Source organism: Pleurodeles waltl, chromosome 4_1 (assembly GCF_031143425.1).
Source record: "Pleurodeles waltl isolate 20211129_DDA chromosome 4_1, aPleWal1.hap1.20221129, whole genome shotgun sequence".
NCBI lineage: Eukaryota > Metazoa > Chordata > Amphibia > Caudata > Salamandridae > Pleurodeles > Pleurodeles waltl.
The window spans coordinates 1,011,558,605-1,011,579,671 of record NC_090442.1 but is presented as its reverse complement, the minus strand read 5'-3'; the positions used below and the strand labels follow the sequence as shown (position 1 = coordinate 1,011,579,671).

At 45.8% G+C, this 21,067-nt stretch overlaps 1 protein-coding gene across 1 annotated transcript in view; it reads right to left on the bottom strand.

Moving 5' to 3' along the window:
• Nucleotides 1-21,067, bottom strand: part of WASL (WASP like actin nucleation promoting factor) — a 299,023-nt gene that overhangs the window by 35,958 nt on the left and 241,998 nt on the right. Inside the window, exon 9 of the mRNA XM_069229876.1 lies at nt 4,464-4,987. Coding sequence (XP_069085977.1) covers nt 4,464-4,987 — 524 coding nt within the window. The remainder of the gene's footprint in view (nt 1-4,463; nt 4,988-21,067) is intronic.

Below are 21,067 nucleotides of genomic sequence, written 5' to 3'. Positions count from 1 at the left end.
TGTCATATGGTCTGGCTTGATGAGGACTATCTAGGCAATTAGGTGAGGAAGGAAAGTTTTCGATGGAAGGTGAACAGCTAGAAGATCTAGGTGATTTATATGGAGAGCTCACTGACTGGGATTTCAGAGGCCTTGGACAGTCAAATTCCATCAATGCGCTCCCCATCCCATAAGGGAGACATCTGTTGTAATGGTCCTCTGCAGAACTGGGTCTAGGAATGACAGTCCCCCTATCAAGTTACTCGTGTTCCACCACTGCAGAGAGTGGCAAGTTCGACCTCTGACCAACACTAGATCCACCGGTTGACCCTCTTGTGACCATTGGTGTGCTATGCACACCTGTATTGGACCCACATTTAGTCTGGCACGAGGAATGATAGCAATGCATGAGACGGAGTAGGTTTTGCAGAGGAGGCGCAAAACTGTCCTGATTGTTGATATGGTTGAAAAAAAAGAATGAGTGTCTGAAAGGATTGCGTCCTGGCAGCATCTGGGTAAGCTATGCCCATCTTTAAATTGAGAATTTCTACTAGGTAAGGTTGAATCTGAAGGGATTGGAGATGGGATATTGAAGCGCTGATGGTAAAGCCTAGTTTGTGAGGTAGGTTAATGTTCTGAATGTGTTGGTAACATTTTTGACAGGTGGCACTTTTGAGGAGACAATCGTCTAGATAGGGGAAGACGTGGATGCCCTGTCTGTGTACGTAAACGGCCACCATTGTGAGGCACTAGGTGAAGACTCTGGGTGTGGAAGTGACTCAGAAGGGGAGCACTTTGAATTGGTAATGTTGTTCTTTCACTACAAATCAGCAAAATCAGAGGTACCAGCAATGTGCTGGATGGATTGGAATGTGGATATAGCGGTCCTTGAGGTCAAGTGCGCCCATTAAGTCTCCTTGTTGTAGTAGCGGGCTGACATCATGCAGACTGACCATGTGAAAGTGCTCTGAAAGAATGTATTTGTTTAGAGGCCAGATATTCAAAATTGGAATGAGGAATAGCGAGTAAACTCATATACACTGTTGATGGTGATGGATGGTTCTATGGCTCCTTTCTGGAGGAGCTCCTGGACCTATTCCCTGAACAACCTTTGGTGTTGTGGGGAGAGTTTGCGTTAGCAAGATTTAATGTTAAGAGGTGTGGCACTGACCTCTAGAGAATAACTATGTTGGATAATATCCAAAACCCACTGGCCGGAAATGGTGTTGCGTACAAAGCAAAGTACCCTTGGAGAATACCCCCGACTGCAGTTATGTGAATGGGGGTGTGGATTGAGAGCTAACTTGGGGCTTACTTGAAGTGGCAGATACTTTGGGGGTTCTGGCTTTACCTCTGCCATTTGATTTGTTCTCTCTGTAGGAATCTCTGAAAAAGCCTCATGGAGAGGTGGTTTGCGCTTGTGGCCGTTGGGATGATGTGGAGGTATTGGGAGAAGTGGTTCTGAAACCTCCACAGCAGGATGCATAGTGAAGGGCCCGCGTTGGGAAGAGGTCTGAAGGGCATCCATTGCTTTCGCTGTTTCATTGTTCTTTTAAATTTTTTCTATTAAAGTATCTACTCGTGGGCCAAAAAGATGTTCCCCTTTGAAAGGCAGATTGAGTAGGTTTTGCTGGACTTTCAGTTTGAATTCTGAGACATTGAACAATGCACGAAGGACACCAGTTAACCTCCCTCCTTCCCAGCAGCAGTACCCGCAGCATCAAGGGTGCAACATATGGTGTGTCTGAGATCTGCTTACCTTCAGAGACGATCTCCTAGCCTCTCTTCTTGTGTTCATCCGGGAGATATTGGAGGAGTTTCTCCATTTTGTTCCAATGGGCCCAGTCAAATCAAGGAAGCAGCCCAATGGAATCGGCAATCTGCAATAACTGTCCGATTGTGCAGCTACTCTCTCTCTTGCCAGCATTTATTCTCTTACTCTCTTTATCTGGTGAATGGACATCAACAGTGTTCTGAGAGTTGGCCCATTTACGTGCAGTAGTTATTACTAGTCAGGTGGGTGCTGGCCCCGGGTATGTAGAGTTGGTCATTAGGGGAAAGCCTTATATTTTTTATCCATCCATGGTGTGATGACTCTAGCTTATAGTGGGTCATGGAAGATATCTAGAGAAGGACAGAGCATGATTTTAAGCATGGGGGATACTTAGCACAACGTTGGGTGGAGTAAAGGGTCTTAAAAAATAAATCTTCTAATGGCTCAGTATGTAGATCCACTTTATCGAAGGCGGCTGTCCTACCAATAAGGTTGTGGTATCATTGGGAGGGGAGGGTTTTGCAGGGTACAGGTCAGTATCTGTTGGTGGATCTGTATCATAGGTGTCGCAGGGATCATCCTGCTGTGGGATGTCAAAGTTACCTCCATGGCCCTGACCCCTCTGTCTTGAGGGGTGTGTGATACAGGGTTAGCTGGGGAAGTGGGAGGTGAGGGTGATTACTGTGGAGCAGGCAGAGGTGGTGTAATATTGACATGCAAAGAGCTTGTAGCCTTGGCAATTCTCTTTGTACGGCTTTGGTTTGGAGCATGTTCAAGGCTTCTTCACAGGACAGCAGTTTCTGTTTAGATGGTTGAGCAGCAAACCCAAGAGGGCGGGCGAATAAGCAGCTTGTGTGTAGATGAATCATAACATGTTTCTGGTGGGTGTCAAATTCTTCTGGCAGTTTGTGATGCGGTTCGACAGTCCCCCATCCGTGGCTAAAATCGCTGCTGGGTGCAGATGGTCTCTGCTCTGATGGCAGTTTTTCTCTCAATGCCAGAGTTGTTGACTCTGACGGTCAGCTTGACTCCGAGGTGGGAGAGGCCAGTGCCAAAGTAGTCAGCCTCACAGGTTAGTTAAGCACATAGCTGGGGCTGGGCTTTACATCTGAAGATGTTGATCTGTGCTGACCACGGCCTGAAGGCAGTGGCGGCCCGGCAGTCTGTCTCTGATGCTCCAGAGTAGCTGTTCAAGCCTTTGGTAAGGGTAGCTCTGCGTGAGGTCGATGGTGAGGAGAGGTGAGGATACAGTACTCACAGCTGGTTGGGCAGGGGGAGGGGGGAGGGGATCTTGGATTTACAGGTCAGAGCTGGAGCTGCCGTTGGGGAGGAAGGTCTCTTCGTCTGCGGCCAATGCTTGTGCAAAGTTTTCCCTCGTGTTGCTGCAGAAAAGGTCTGGTGTGTCATGTCTGCTCCTCCATGACATTTCAAGACCTTGACCTGGACAGTCGCGTAGAGTTTTCTTCGAATGGAAGGAGCAGCAAGTGTCGCAATCAGCCTCGATGTGCTTGGGGAGAGACATAGATTGCAGACCTGATGGAGATTAGTCCGAGGGTACTTTAAGTGATACCAAGGACAGTGTCCGAAAAGCCCTGTGAACATGGTGGGGGGTGATATGCCTTAAGACTGAAGACGACCCTGAACGGGGAAGGCCCACGCGTACCTGAGGTCGATGGAAAAACCACTGGTTAATTCAGGAGTTGTCGGACCGAATGGAAGGGAAAACAACAACACGATTGATAACAATACCAACGGCACCCTATTATTATTTGTTGTTGTTGAGAGGCAGGTAAATCTGGATCTGCATCAAAGGGTGAGCAAAGCAAGAGCAGACGTCATTGTGCTGGAGGGGGATACGGGGGGGGGGGGACGTGTACTGCTCCATTAAGTCATATTTGGGAGTGTTACTGAAGGTGAGATGCCACCTATCAGTACAGAAGAGCTAATTTAGCTTTCTGGATCCAGCTTGGCAACTGGAGGAGATTCAAGATGTGAAGAATCTGCGGACAGAAGAAAAATACAACTATTGCTTCTTTTCTACAAGAAAAGGTGTCAATTATCTCAATGGGGTAAGACCTACTTAATTCAGTTTTTTTAAAACTAATTATGAAGTTTCTGGCATATCTATAAATTTAAGATGGACTATTTAGTAGAGTTACGGTCCCAGTTTAGTTGTCTGATTCAGAATATACTAGATATTGTCTGAGGGGCCAAAGCATAATGAATTTTGTTTATCCAATGCTTCCTCCTTAAGGATCCCACATATCAGTGGAGGTAAGTCTGGTTCTACTTGACTGCGGTCAGTTGCTTTCTTTTTAATACATTTAGTATTTACTAGGGCTGTTTCAGCCACTCATGTCAATATGGTACGGTTAACCTTTTGCAAAAATTGTTTGAGTTTTTCTTAAAGATAACAAAGGCCAATATCTTCGGCAATAAGTCACATCATATTGAATTTAACTTTCTCCACCCCCTATATATACACACACACTAGTTTCAACTTCACGTTCATATTATATTTGGAAACCTATGTGCTTACAATTAGTGTTCATGGAGGATAACAACATACGTTCACAAACATGCCTAGCAATGCATATTTTGATATTCCATAAACTTAGTTTATGTTGCAAATAAAGTAGTTCCTCTTTGAATACATTTATCTAAACATTTTATAAAAGGCCAAAATGAAAGGAATGCCGTATTTACTTACAGACTTTAACTGTATGCCTTGTCTGATTTGATCTAGTAGTGCATCTCTTCCCAAGCCCGATACAGGTCTGTTTTCTTTCTGATCCACTTTCTTAAGTGCAGCGCCTTCTCGTATTTGCTCCAAGAGGGCAGACTTTGATCCTGAAACTGGAACTTGCGTATTACCATCGGAAGACGGTCCAGGTGGGGGAGGCGGTCCAGGTGGGGGAGGAGGAGGGGGTGGTGGGGGAGGTGCACCAGACCCAGACATTGAGGGTGGTAGAGGAGGAGGTGGCGGTGGGGCCCACTGTGAAGAAACAGCCGGAGCCTGAGGTGGTGTGGGGTGCACTCTGTTTGGAGGTGGAGGGGGCATAGAAGAGCCAGGCCTGAAAGGTGGTGGAGGTGGAGGTGCTGCAGTTGGAGCTCTAGAAGGAGGTGGAGGTGGTGGAGGCACTCCTCTTCCTCTGACCGGAGGCGGTGGAGGACCTGAATTGTGGGGAGGTGGTGGTGGGGGTGGCCCTCCCCTGGAAGGAGGTGGCGGGGGAGCTAAAACAAAAACAGACACATATAAGGTTTTAGTAATATTTTGTATGTAATTCATATCAATCTCTGAAAGAGAAAAATATGTTGCAAAGTAGCACATGCTGCAAGAGTAGAAATGGGTAAACAGTGAGAGATAGGCAGGAGATGATTTAGTCCTATTCTAACTCAAATGAGTGATGTTGCATTTAGGACATATCATGCCAGACCCCTGCCATTTTGTCACCTTTAATTCAATGGGGATTACACCCATGACACCCCATTGAAGGATGTGATTGAAGGGTAAGGAATAACATGCGTTTCTCATATGTACTGGCAAGAACACGGTTCTCCTCATTTTCCTGCTTGCCACACACCAGGTACCCTGTTCACATCCCTCTCGATTTCCGTTGTGTCCTTTCACCTTAACACATCATTTAGTCTATGCAATCCCCTTCCGATTTCTGCTTTTGTGGCCATACAACTTTATCTTCAGCCAACTCTCCCTGTCTCCTTCTCTGCTCTTATTCTTATTGTTTTCCTTTCCTTCGAACCACATCTTTGCCCCATCACAGTTCACCCACCAAGTCTCCGAATATGTGCTTGATAACGCTCCTTCAGGCTCCTCTCTTGTAATGGGTCTGTCCCATTTATGCTGCTCTTTGCTTGTTTTATCTTTCTTCTCCCTCCCAACACTCTCCTTCCACCAACTGTGCTTTGTCAGCCTCCTTCGACTGGCCTTATCTGGGCACCATCGCTACCTGCTGTTTCTGAGTGCTGTCGTCCATATATTTTTATACATCATAGGATGTCATGCCCTTTTAAAGAATTCAGATATGGAGGTGCACTTCTGGGAAAGTCAACAGTTATGATAATAAGATCACAAGAGTAAGATGCATGGTAGAAACCACAATAGCAAACAGTTCAGGTTGGTTTGCAAAGTAAGTTTAACTGAAAATTGCTGATCATAATTTATGTATCCTTGAGGCTGAAACTGAAGCAAAATTATAAAAAACAAATGATGAAATGAATTGAAAAACTGATGATAGGAAGACAGCTGGACCAACAGTCAACAAAACATTTAGACCATTAGAAGGTGGTTAACAACATAATGACAAATTCATGGACAGGAAAAGTGCAGTCAAGAGCTTGCAAATATGTTAAGATATTAAGCAATGTAATAGTAACATGGAATTTGAATATGCAATATATTAAAAGTTTGGATCAAATATTTATAAAATCCTATTACCAGAGACAAGTCAAATGTAAAGATCCACTTTAAAAAAATCCATCTGTCTGCATGCTAGTGGTGATACAATTTAGTAAGGCTACATCCACCGCACAGTGCAGAACACTTGCACAGGAAAGTGTTCTGGTTAAATTTCAGGCTGTCTGGTTGACTTCTTGCTCCCTCAAAAGTCCATTGCTCCGGATGTGCCCATATGGAGATGTAGCCTCATCTAGATACTAGTTTTGTTTGAGGTAATTCAGTTCCTGTTGTCTTGAGAGTTGGCCCTCAGTACTCATGTGGTCACTAATCTGTCAGGCACATAGGCCTTTGGTGGATTCTCTAGAGCAGGCCAAGGCTGCAATCATTTGCTGGAGTATCGCCAGTCTTACACAAATTTGCTGGCGACCACAGCCATTCACTAAAAAGAAGGACCATTTCTTAGACTAAGATGGTGCAATAAAGCATGCCATGGAGGTCAGAACTTTGTTAGGCATCTTCTCCTGCATTTCCTTATTAAAGTGTTGGAAAAGAAGAAACGTGAACAGCAGCAAAACAGATGTTGGGAAAACAGTATGTGGTCATCTTGAGCTCTCTGAAATTACATTTTTGATATTTGGCCATTTTTAAATACTGGATGATGACTTCTAAACATGAATTATACTAATGTTTTTAGTTCAGTTGGTTTTATATATAAAACATTATGCATGGAATTTGACTTGAAGATTACTGAGTTCTTGTGAAATATCTGAAGACTCTAAAGCTCTTACAGTGGTAATTCTTACATGGAACCCATATAGGATACACGTATGTGAGAACTTATTTTGCACTGCATGCATGGACCCATTCAGGCATAGACTGCTGTGTGTAGCAGTGCTTATACACATATGTATGCCAGCTCATAGTTACTCTTGCCAGGGGTGAGATACACTTCTGCTTTGATATTTGTCTATTTAATCAGCCGTAACAACAGAACCACCACACCTCATGCTCTCCCCTTCTAGTTCACATGCTTCATCAAAAAACACTATGCATTAAAAGCTTCAATTTATTCCCGTCCAAAACAGATTCTGGAACTGGTTACTTTTTTGTAGTGTTCCTGCAATTTAGCATTTCTGGAGCGAAAATCTCCTTGGTCTTATGCCACCAGTTTGATAAGTGTTTAAGTTCTGTTACAAGTGATTTTGACAATCAAACAGTTTTTCCTACCACTTCTCTCATCAGTTACAAAGTGGCTGAGCTGAAATTTTGTTTGCCTTAGTGCCACGTTTTTGTGCAAATTGCTTCATCTCCTCTATCAAGATCAAACATTTAAATTACCACAGATTACGACCCTCTTATGTCTTAAAGGCCTGTTGATCTTCAGCTTACATTTGTCTTCTGACTGAGGGTGACTGACTGTTGTGGAACCTTCTGATTTTGGAGATTTTGATGGTCACTTTAGATACTGCAGTAGCAAAGTAAGTATCAAAGAAGGCTTTTCCTTTGCTGGAGCACCTTGTGGTTGAAAGTAGGCAACTTTATCGTAGACTGTGTAGGAAAGTAACCTATTTTTGGCATGGTTACTCGAACTTTTTACCTGCTATCAGTATGCCTGGGCTGTTTTCACTGGAGTCCTACTAACCAGTGATTCTGCTCTCTCCCTCTATATTTGGTTGTTTAGGACTTTGCACACCCCACAATTGGCATACTGGTAACCCCATATAAGTCCCTAGTATATGGTATTTAGGTACCCAGGGCAATGGGAGACCAGGGGTTCCCCATGGGCTGCAACATGTATTGTGCCGCCCATGGGAGCCCATGCAAAATGTGTCTGCAGGCCTGCCATTGCAGCTTGTGTGAAAAGATGCATGCACCGTTTCACCACAGATCACTGCACCAGGGCACTAAATCACCTATGTGGTAGGCTCTCCTAGCCCAGAGGGCAGGGTGTAGGTACCTGTGTCTAAGGGCACTCTTCCATGAGCAGAGGTGCTCCTACAAACACCAGTTCCATTGCACTGGACTTTGTCAGTACGGGGAAGCCATTTTACCCGTGTACTGGACACAGGTCACTACCGGAGTCCAGCTAAATAATGGTAACTCTGATTCTGGGCATGTTTGGTATCAAACATGTTGGAATCATACCCCAATACTGTTGTCAGTATTGGTTGTATGATTCTATACAGTATTGCTCCTACCAGTCATCTCACAGACAGGTTTCTGCCCTCATGGTGCTTGACCAGCTCAAGCAGGGGAAAGTGGAACAAAGGATTTCCTGTGGGAGAGGGAGGCAACACCCTCTCCCCTTGGAAATAAGTGTTACATGGCTTGGGAAGGGTAGCCTCCCCAGGCCACTCGTATGCTTTGAAGGGCACATTTGGTGCCCTCCTTGCATAAACTGGTTTGCACCAGTCCAGATACCCTTGGTCCCTGCTCTGGGTCGAAACTGGATCAAGGAAAGTGGAGTGACCACTCCCCTGTCCATCAACACCCCAGGGGTGGTGCCCAGAGCTCCTTCAGGTGGCCACTTGATTCTGCCACCTTGAATCCAACATGTGCAAAGGCCCCTGAGAGCCTCTGAGTGGCCAGGTCAGGCAGGTGACGTCACAGCCCCCTCCTGATAGGCGATCACCTTGCTAGGTGACTAGTCCCCCTTTGTGGGCTATTTAGGATCTCCCTCCTGGGTGGGTCCGCAGACGACGTGCAAGATTCCACCAGGACTCCTCTGCATTGTTTATTTCATCTTCTGGCCACTGGATCTGCAACTGAATTCTTCAGGAACCAGCAATATGCAACTCCAGTGACGACTCCACTGTGCAACATTGTTTCTCCGGCTCCTTCCAGCAACTACAACATTTCCCCTGCTGTGCATCCTCTGAGGTCGACAAGACTCCAGCCAGCACCAAGAATTAAGAAGGAATCTTCCTTGGTGGGAAGGAGTCACTCCCCTGCATCTTAGACCGGCTGCATGGATCTGCTCTCCATCAGAACTGTGTGGATGCTGCATCACAGGTGGTGGTATGGAGTGGTCCCCTTGGTCCTCATTGCCAGCTGTTCAACTTTGGAAACGGTAAGCGCTTGCCTCTTCTTGCAGGACAGTACCCCTGTGCACCGCAACTCTTGCAGCTACTATGGCTTGTTTGCTCCTGCTCTAACGGATCTCCTGTCGCCGTGTAGCCCCGGCCCCCAGCATTTCTTCCTGCCAAGCACAGTCTCCTCTCTGCTGCTGCTCCAGCGACGTGGAACTCCTCTTCAGGCGTGCTGAGTGGGCCTCACTGCGACTTGATGTGCCTGCTGCCAGTAGGTTGCCTGTGGGGGCTGCATCCTCTTCTTGTGACTCTCCAGACTGCTGAGAGTCACCCTGGAGTCCCTTACTTGGGTTGAGTTCCCTGGACCTTGCTGGTCCTCTTCAGCCTTGCAACTCTTCTTTTTCATTTGCCAAGGCTTGTTGGTGGTTCTCCGGCACCATACCCACTTTGCTAGAGTGGAAGACTGTGTGTGGTTCGTTAGAACAAAGCAATTGGATCCCGCTAACCCTGTGAGCTGATGTTATTGCTACAAAGAAAGCTGTGTTCCTAAAAAGGTGTTGCAGGGAGGCTTGTGAATAGGCTCAAAGAGATCCGACGAGCGAGAACAATATTGAGCTCCCAGGGTGGTGAAGGACGCATAATAGGAGAGAAAACCTTCAACTCTTCTAGAAAATCTTTGAATGGTGGCGCTTTTGCAAAAAAGAGGTTTATGAAAGACATTTTCTGTAGGCAGTAAGAGCTGCTAGGTGAACCTTTATAGAAGAAAATTGCAAGCCATATTTTGCCAGCTGGAGTAATTATGGAAGAATTACACCTTCCCGGCAAGATGTAAGGTTCACATTCTTAGAGAAACACCAGATGCAAAATCTCTTCCACTTCAATAGGCAGAATTTGTGGAAGGCCGCTTATCCTCTCAAAGAACAGCCATACAATCCTGCTGCAGATTCAAGTGTCTGTACTGCACTAGCTCAGGAGTCATGCTGCCAAATTCAGAGAGGAGCGATTGGGATGTAACATCTGGCCTCTGAACTCCATTAGCAGGTCTAGTCTGCTTGGCATATGGATGGAGGGACTGGTGAAGGAGATCTGTGAACCACCACTGACGTGACCACTCTGGAGATATTAGGATCATCTTAGCTCTAAAGTGGGACAGCTTGATAATCACTGATGGAATTAAGGTAATCAGCGGAAACGTGTAAAGAAATCTGCCAAACCAGCTGATCCATAGGGCATTCCACACTGTCCCTGACTGGAAGTACCTCTGCATTTTTTGTTTTCTGCTGTGGTGAACAAGTCGATGGCAGGGGTGTCCCAAAGCTGAAAAATGTTTTGTATGATCTCATCATGTAAGAGCTATTCTTGATTTTTTTGTTGAATTCTGCTTAGAGAGTCTCCTTGAGCATTTTGCACACCTGGAAGGTGAGTTCCGATGATCGTTGGGTCCAAGGCTATTGCCCATTTCCAGATTGTTTGGACCTCAACTGACAGGGGCCTGGACCTCATATCACCCTGCTTGTTAAGGTAGTACATGGTGGTTGTACTGTCTGTCTGAACAAGCAGTGGGACCTGAACAACGGTAGAAATGCCTTCAGCACTAGATGGATCTCATGTAGCTCTAGGAGACTGATTATGTGTCATGTCGTCTCTCTCTGTGACCTCTTGCCCTGGATCTTGAAGTGATCCATGTGGGCTTCGCATCCCAGCAGTGAGGTTATCTGTCACTACTGTTTGAGGAGGAAGAACCTCCTGATGAAAAAGCATCCCTCGAACAGGTTCTTTGTAGAGCACCACCATTTGAGGGACAGCTTCGCAGGACGGGGATAAGTCTATCCCGTCTTTCTATGTGCCCGTCAGTTGGTCCTATTGGTCTTCTAGACATTCTTGCATGGAGACGGGCATTAGGTGTGAGGAAGATGCAGGAGTCCATAGAGCAGAGGAGAAAGGATACTGTTCTCCCTGCTGAATGAGAAGCTGTCATGAGAGTGTGACACTTCAGAAGGATCACTATGCATCTCTCCTCCAAAGGACACACTCTTGCCTGTATTGTATAGATGGAGGCCCCCAGATGAGGTAAGGTTTGAACCGGGGACAGACATTGATTTGGTGAAGCTTATAATAAGGCCTAGTCTTTGAAGGAGACTGCATAGTGAAACTGAGCTTCCTGAGAAGTGGACACCTCAATTAACCAATTGCCTAGGTAAGGGTAGATGAATATTTTGTGCTTCCTGAGATGGGCAGCCACTGCTGCCATGTAGTTTGAGAACATTCTGGGTGCAGACTTGAGACCAAATGGAAGTACTCTGTACTGATAGTGGTCTTGTCACACTAAGCATCTCAAGAACTTGATATGCTTTCTGGCAATTGGACTATGGAAATATGTGTCTTGAAGGTCGATGGAACACAGCCAATCCCCCTGGTGTAATTGGTGATATATTTGGTGTAATGACATCATACAGAACTTTTCTCACCGAATCCACTTGTTGGTTGTTTTGAGGTCAAGTATGGGTATGACTTTGTTCTTGTCTTTCTTTTTCACCAGAAAGTACCTGGAATAAATGCCAGTCCCTTGTTGTAAAGAACGGGTTCCACTGCCTGCTTTTCTAAGAGGATGTTGACTTCTGATAGGGACAGTGGGAGTTGGAAGCTGGATGGCTTCAGAAGGATGGACTGTGGAGGACTGGTGAGCCTGAGAATATCCATTTTATACAATATTCAGAACCCAGGAGTCTTTTCTTATGTTTTCCCATTCTGCTAGATAACAAGATATGCTTTCCCCACTGGAGCGGGTAACAGAAGGGGGGAAGTAATAGTTCAGGGTTTTGTCCCTGATGGATGGTTGCTTCCTTGACTGGGCTGCTAAGTGGACCATCGTTTAGTCTGCTTCCTCTGGTATGTTTGACGAGGTCATTGGTGCTGTTTCTGTCCACCACCTTGTTGGCATCCTTGATATGAATGAGGGGTTTGAACCCTCTGCGTATATAAAGGGCGTTGGTTGGGAGGGAAAGATTCTTTGATCTCTGGGTCTCTCTAAGCCGACTGCCTTCAGAGTCTTCATTTCGGCTTTCATTCGTGACATCTCATCATCTGTGTGGCTTCTGAAAAGAGTCGGACTGGAGAATGGGAGGTTTAATATTCTCTGCTGTGATTCTAGCTTGAGGGATGTAAGGCAACGCCAAGTTTGTCTTTTAAGAGCAACACTGGGGCAGTACTTATATGCACACTTTGTGACTCACTGAGTCTAAGTTCCGACTAGCTTTATCAAGAAGCACTGTAGAAGTGGTAGTAGTGGTACATTGCTTCTTTGCTGCTTTTACAATCACCGAGTCTGATGTAGGATGTGTTTGGTGGAAAGTAGAATCTTGCTCGGTAGTGTGATACTTCTTTTGAAGCCTAGATGGAGCTGGCTTAACAGACTGGTGTCAGGAAGAAATCCAAAGCATGTTCAAGAAGACCCTGCACTAGAGGCAGCAAAGACCTTGATGCTGACTTGAGCTGTAGAGTCTAAAAAATGACTGATGTCGCTTGAGTGTCGACATAGGAATGTTAAGTTCCACCACTCTCCTTTTGAAATGTCGTGACATCATCCACCAATGATATGCCTGGAGAGTCTGAAAACTTTATGATTATAGTCCTGAAACTTTGAATATCATCCAGTAGAAGTGGAAGACGTGTCTGTATGATTTCTTCACCGAGATCTTCAGAGGAGAATGTGCCTTGGGCTGTGACAATAGTACCTAGAATGATGGCATGATCTAGACTGAGATCTGGGTCATGAAGTGACTGGTGAAGATAAGTCTTCTATTCTTTTTTGCCTCCTGTAGCCTAGACGACATTGAAAGGGTTTTCAAAGTCGACCATCCTCAATGTCGACCTGCTTGTCTATGGTGATCGCCGACGGTGTCGACATCGAAATATGCCTTGATGGAGATCTTTGAAAGTTATCTAAATGGCGACCGTCTTGAGGCTATTGTAGTCGATGGGCTCCTTGACGTCGAGCGAGGCCTACGGATAGACAGTGGTGTTACTGATGTTCATACTGATCTGAGGTGCTTCCTTGACGTCGAACCATAGATAGATGGAGAACAGGTAGGCACTGTACCTCTCCTCGACGTCAATGCTCTTGATGTCAACAGGGACCAATGCATTTTTCTGGGAGGCAGGGAATACACACATCATGAGGGTCTGTCTTGGCCATTTTTCTCCCACAGGTTGGGTATTTGCCAAATAGAAATGGCATTTTTTTCTATTAAAATACCTCTATTGTTTGTCAGGAGAAAACAGAAAAAGGCAGGAAGAGACCAAAAACTTCTAATGAAATGGTTGTCAATGAAATTTAGTTGAACATTTTGAGGAAAAAGCTACAAATTGGCTGAGCTCAATGCTCCAGGGTCCTGTCAGCAGGAGCCAGAAGAAAGAAGTGAAGCAACTGCTACCTGCTCAGCATGATGGAATAATGGTGGTCACTGGGTCCTTAAAGGCACAGCCTCTATTTTTAACTCAGCCTAATGGCAGCCTATGGGGCTACACTGTCCTGCTTTAATTAATCTCTGTGCTACCAAAAAAGGGTTTGTGAGAGACATTTGTTGTTTTTACAAAAACATCATGAAATTATATACATACATACAGGGAGTGCAGAATTATTAGGCAAGTTGTATTTTTGAGGATTAATTTTATTATTGAACAACAACCATGTTCTCAATGAACCCAAAAAACTCATTAATATCAAAGCTGAATATTTTTGGAAGTAGTTTTTAGTTTGTTTTTAGTTTTAGCTATGTTAGGGGGATATCTGTGTGTGCAGGTGACTATCACTGTGCATAATTATTAGGCAACTTAACAAAAAAAAATATATACCCATTTCAATTATTTATTATTACCAGTGAAACCAATATAACATCTCAACATTCACAAATATACATTTCTGACATTCAAAAACAAAACAAAAACAAATCAGTGACCAATATAGCCACCTTTCTTTGCAAGGACACTCAAAAGCCTGCCATCCATGGATTCTGTCAGTGTTTTGATCTGTTCACCATCAACATTGCGTGCAGCAGCAACCACAGCCTCCCAGACACTGTTCAGAGAGGTGTACTGCTTTCCCTCCTTGTAAATCTCACATTTGATGATGGACCACAGGTTCTCAATGGGGTTCAGATCAGGTGAACAAGGAGGCCATGTCATTAGATTTCCTTCTTTTATACCCTTTCTTGCCAGCCACGCTGTGGAGTACTTGGACGCGTGTGATGGAGCATTGTCCTGCATGAAAATCATGTTTTTCTTGAAGGATGCAGACTTCTTCCTGTACCACTGCTTGAAGAAGGTGTCTTCCAGGAACTGGCAGTAGGACTGGGAGTTGAGCTTGACTCCATCCTCAACCCGAAAAGGCCCCACAAGCTCATCTTTGATGATACCAGCCCAAACCAGTACTCCACCTCCACCTTGCTGGCGTCTGAGTCGGACTGGAGCTCTCTGTCCTTTACCAATCCAGCCACGGGCCCATCCATCTGGCCCATCAAGACTCACTCTCATTTCATCAGTCCATAAAACCTTAGAAAAATCAGTCTTGAGATATTTCTTGGCCCAGTCTTGACGTTTCAGCTTGTGTGTCTTGTTCAGTGGTGGTCGTCTTTCAGCCTTTCTTACCTTGGCCATGTCTCTGAGTATTGCACACCTTGTGCTTTTGGGCACTCCAGTGATGTTGCAGCTCTGAAATATGGCCAAACTGGTGGCAAGTGGCATCGTGGCAGCTGCACGCTTGACTTTTCTCAGTTCATGGGCAGTTATTTTGCGCCTTGGTTTTTCCACACGCTTCTTGCGACCCTGTTGACTATTTTGAATGAAACGCTTGATTGTTCGATGATCACGCTTCAGAAGCTTTGCAATTTTAAGAGTGCTGCATCCCTCTGCAAGATATCTCACTATTTTTGACTTTTCTGAGCCTGTCAAGTCCTTCTTTTGACCCATTTTGCCAAAGGAAAGGAAGTTGCCTAATAATTATGCACACCTGATATAGGGTGTTGATGTCATTAGACCACACCCCTTCTCATTACAGAGATGCACATCACCTAATATGCTTAATTGGTAGTAGGCTTTCGAGCCTATACAGCTTGGAGTAAGACAACATGCATAAAGAGGATGATGTGGTCAAAATACTAATTTGCCTAATAATTCTGCACTCCCTGTAATCTCCTGGCCTCTTTTTAAGTACAAGATGAATAATTGGGCCATTGTAGCCTGTTCCTATAGGCTGCATAATATTTTTCTCTCTTAAATTACTCTGCAGGCTTTCCCGAAGAAAGGCAAACATCTACACTAAAGAAGACATATTGTGAAAAAAGTTCTCCAGTGTCCCAGCATGTGGGCGGGACTACTTGGTGCTTATGACTGCTGATTGCCACCTGCCCGGGGAGATTCGGAGCGCAGCAGAAAAGGTGCTCAAGAAAGACAGCGCAGCACCTGGAGACCTCCCTCACTCTCCATATTTGATCCCCAAGTGAGGCATGGTGGTGATCCAGGAGCCGGGCTTCCACTGCTGCGACCGACAGCCATGGCAGCTTAAGACCACCATTAGGCGAATAGTAACAGGGGCCTGCTCACATTAGAGGGACTGAGGGCTGCACCAGCCCTATTCTAAAGCTGGACCTTTGCCTAAGAGCTAACTCCCATACAACAGCAAGAGCCCCTTGCACAGAGTAGCAACTAGTGCAATTTTGTCACTGCTCCCCTTGGACTCCCCAGGGTGTGCACGGCACCTCCGGGTGGCTCTGATGTCCACACTGAACACAGCGAAAGGAGCCCTCTTCCCGACCTTTGCACACCAGACAACTTTTTTTTTTTTTTTTTAATATTTTTTATTCGTTTTATATTTCAAAATATAATACAAATTGTTCAATTTGCAACCACAGGATAAACCAATACAATAACTAATATCTAGGTCATTTAACAATCACAAACCCCCCCCCAATGTGCACATCACGGAACACTTCTGGTTTTACAGTATCATTTCTGACTGCACCCTCCATGGGTTTATCCTTTATTATTTATTTAATATAGGCATTCGCTCGTGACCAGTGTGGGCCTTGTTTTGCGTGCGTGGGTTCCCTGGCTTCCTAATGAGGGCACCATCCGGATTAGTATATGCAGATAGCAACCCTGTTTTCCTGCTCCTCATGCATCGCTGGTGCTGTGGTGACGAAGATTTGATGGATTATTATTACTAGAGAGAGGGAAAGAGATGATGTGCATGTGCTGTGGTGCCTGGATGCCCTAATGGGCTTTGTTTCCGTAACGGGGGATGCAGGGGGATTTATGTCGTGGTTATTGCTAATATATGTACCCCAGTTCAAGGAGGCATCTCATCGTTTTTGGCCTCCAATTTTGTTACCAGATTCTCCCAAGTGGAGCATCCTGTGTGTTGTCGCCCTTCATGCACCATCCTTTTTAGTACCTGGTATTCAGTGCGAGCCCAACGTATTATTAGAAAGTACCAGGATTTCAAATCGGGAGCCTTGGGGGCTTTCCAGTGTATTGCTATTAATCTTTTGTACATTAAAAAGGTCAAGTCTATAAATTTGTGCAGGTGTCTGTTTTTTTGGTCTCTTTCTCAATCCCAGCAGGCAGGACCCAGGGTCTGCTATCAGTGCAAGTCCCGTTAGCTCAAATACTTCCCTTACCACCTCCGCCCAGGCCGTTTGTACATTAGGGCAATCCCATACCATATGGTAGAAGGGTGCTGACGGTGTTTTGCATCTTGGGCATACTGGTACTGAATCGGGGAACATGCGCTTTATTCTGGCTGGGGAAAGATATGTTTGATGCGTGTAGTTGAATTGGGTATATCTAAATCTGGGATTCCTTGACACGCCTCGGATGTGGGACAAGGCCTTTGGCCAGTCTGCCTGTGGGATCGGGGTGGGGAGTACTGCATTCCATCTATCCCATGCTTTCCCTGCCTGTGGATCAGGAGTCTTATTGAGGATTCTGTATAGATTGGATATTATTTTTGTTTGATCGCTGTGTTGTAGAAGCTGGTGGAGCACTGGGGAAATCTCTGGTTCCGAAGTGCCCACCCCCCATATTTTCCTAATTTCGTGACATACGGCGTGGTATGTCAGGAACTGACCTGGATTTATCTCCGTAAGGGCCTGGAGAGCCTCGAACGTCATTAATTTGCCGTCTTCAAAGCAGTCTCCTATTGTCTGTATTCCTGCTTCACTCCACAGCTTTGCAGCTTGCATTCCAGCTGCAGTCCCCGCCAATAGATAATTTAGCGGTATGTGTGGGGAGTAAGGAAGCTTATCCGCTCCTTTTTGCACATATTTAGTCCAACATGCATGCGCAACTGCAAGCAAAGGGTTGACCAGTACCGCTTTGGGGGGCTTAGACGTCAGCCAATTTATGAGGGGGGTCCCGTTCCGCCGAGACTCTAGGCTCCTGGGTTCTGCTTGCTCTGGTCTGTGGATCCAGTATTGAACCCACTGAAGTTGTGCGGCTGCATAGTATCTTTCAAAATTCGGAGTTCCCAGGCCACCATTATCCAGCGGGCATTGCAATGTGGTTAGCGCCACTCGTGCTCTGCCACCACCCCAAATGAGCTGTAGTAGTGCTGTATTTAAATTGCCGAAGAAACTTTTGGGAATAGTTATCGGCAGGGCCGCAAAATAATATAGGAGCCTAGGTAGAATCAACATATTGACAATCGCCACCTTGCCGGGTGGCGAGAGCGGGAGCTTGTTCCAGAATTGTAGGGAGCCTTTTATGGAAATTAGCGCCCTCCCCAGGTTCCCGTCTCTTAAGTCTTCTATGACATGATATATGTTTATCCCAAGATATTTAAATGTTGTCGGGCACCACTTTAGGTCCCCTACTTCTGGGGGGTCTTGATTATTGGGGGCCCTTTTTGCCAGGGGGAACACACAGGACTTCTCCCAGTTTACCACAAGGCCAGACAGGCCTCCAAATTCAGCCAATAAAGATATTACAGATGGGATAACTGCACAACTGTTCCTGATATATATCAAAGCATCATCTGCATATAATGAGACAGTGTGATATAACCCATTCCTAATAATTCCCCATTCGTGTTCCATGAGGCGTATTTTTGCCGCTAACGGTTCCATTGCTATGGCAAACAATAGCGGGGATAGGGGACATCCCTGCCGTGTCCCCCTGGAGATCGGGAAACTATCAGAAATCACCCCGCCCGACTTCACCCTCGCACTTGGATAAGAATACAATGTCCGGACCCAACGGATGTAATTAGGGCCTATTCCCATGCGGGCCATCATGGCCATCAGGAAGTCCCATTCCAGCGTATCAAAAGCCTTTTCTATGTCTAGTGAGAGCACTATTTCCTCTTGTGCAATCTTGGGGGTGTCTCCTATTATACTCAGCAATCTGCGAATATTTAGGAAGGTGTTACGCTGTGGGATGAAGCCATTTTGATCTGCGTGAATCAATGAGTGCGTGAGGGGAGCTAATCTATTAGCTAATATTTTGCCTAATATTTTGCAGTCTGTATTTAATAGCGATAATGGTCTATAAGATTTAACATCCGTATGGTCTCGGCCCGGTTTAGGGAGTACCACTATCATAGCTTCCCTTTGAGATATAGGTAAGCTTTCTTTAGTCCACGCCTCTTGGAACACTCCCAGCAGATGGGATTTCAGGCTGGGTAGATAGGCTTTATAATATTCCAAGGGGAGGCCGTCTGCGCCCGGCGCTTTGTTCCTGGGCAGCTGTGCAAGGGCTAGTTCTATTTCTTCTGTTGTTATGGGGGTTTCGATTGCATCTCTATCTGTTTGTGATAGTTGGGGTAGGAGGGAGTCTGCCAGAAAAACCTCAAGTTGTGTAACTGTGCATGAGGTGCGTTTAGTGTATAAGTTTGAGTAGTAATTCCTAAACGTCTCGTTTGTTTCTACTTGTGTAGTAGCCATCTCATGCGCGTCCACCCGGATGGCACCTATCGGGGCTTGCTGTCTATCTTCGCGAAGTAGCCATGCTAGCATTCTACTTGATCTATCTCCTTCCGTTTGCAACCTAGTTAAATAATAGCTGTAGTCGTGACAGCGGAGCCTGCTATCTGCATCATTATATTTTGAGCGCTTTTCTTTGAGGATTCCCCTAGTGCTACCGCTTTTCCGCAATCCTTAGCTCCTTCTCTAGTTTGCTAATTTCCGCCTGTAAAGAGCGTCTCACTCCCCACGTAGTGGACATACATACTCCGCGTGCTACTACCTTATGGGCATCCCATTCTATCGCCCGAGTTGTTGCAGACATAGCGTTTATTTCCCAATATTGGCCTATAGATTTCCCCAATGTTGTGGCGAATGCTTGATCTTGTAGAGCCTCCGCCTGGAATCTCCAAGTGGGGATTGCCTGACGTGTCCTACCCCAATTCAGTGTTACTCTCAGAGGCGCATGATCCGAGATCGTCTTTGCTAAGTATTCAGATTCAGTGACCAGTGCCCCTATTTCGTGATTACCCCATACTATGTCTATTCTAGTGTGAGTGTTATGTGGTACCGAGTAAAATGAATATTCTTTTTGCTCTGGGTGGCCTAGTCGCCATACGTCGTGAAGTCCCATAATGCTTGCCCATTCTTGCAGGGGACCTATGGGCTTCCTATTAGTTGGTGCGCTCGGGTAGGCACTGGTTCTGTCCAATGTTGCTGATGGGGTACTGTTAAAATCACCGCCCCAGATGGCTAGGGGCATGGGGTGGGACAGCAACGTTGGGGTGAGAGTGGTGAGAAAGCCTGTGATGCCACTGTTTGGAGCGTATACCCCAACCACCGCCATTTGTCTGCCGTCTAGCCTGCCCTCCACTACTACGTACCTCCCTCCCTGATCTATCTTGTGTGATGACAAGAGGAATGGAACTCCTGCCGCTATCCAGATCAACACCCCCCTTGCAAAGGCCGAGTATGTTGTGCCTATCAACTGGCCTCCCCACCTCGTGTGCAGGTCGCGTAGGTCCCCCTCTAACATGTGTGTCTCTTGCAAGATAGCGATATGCACTCCTAGTCTTAAGTCGAGCGTACACTCTAGCCCTTTTGCTCAGCGCCCCAAGACCCCTGATATTCCATGTTAATATAATATACTGGTTTTTAGTATTATTTCGGGAAGATATCATATGGGGTTCTGGGGATGTGTTGCTGTGTTGAGGGTCTGGGCTTTAAAGTTGGCCCGCCTGGTCCCTGCCTTTCTATAGCTGATATTTAAATATAGCGGGTGCAGGTATATATTTCGTGCATTAAGTAATTCCGGTCCTTGCATTTCTACTAAACTGTTAATCCCCACCCCCCTAATTAAACCCCCTATACTACTTACAGCTACAGTGAAACTACAAAACTTAAAAATGTGTGAAATAACTCTTATCCAGTTGGATTTGCATAGTGGGATTCTCATATCGTACAGATGTGGCTCTTGTAAGGGGCTCACATCGTGCCGCAGACTTAGTCTGCCAATATCGTCAGGCGCCCCCCCCTTGGCATAAATCTGTTCCCTCTGGCCCCGCCCATCCATCATGTACCACCTTCTTATGCCCCCAATCACTTAGCTTAGTGTTTATAACAAAGATGCATATTGTTGAAGGCACTTTGTCCCCGCGTCTCGGCGATGCCGCAAAGTCTCTGCAAATTTTCAAGTTACAAGCATCATCACTGGAAGTCTCTCTGGGCCTGTACGAATAGTTTAAAGTTCGTCCGCGGTTCTTGGGGTGACCTTCGGCCCGCCTAGTTCTCCTGTTATCGTGGATGCGGAGCTGGCCGTGTCGGAGTCCGATCCCAGCTCTGAAAGACCTCTAGCTGTTGTACTGTGACTTTGCATGTGTAACGGCGTCTCTTTTAGCACTTTTGCTCTTTC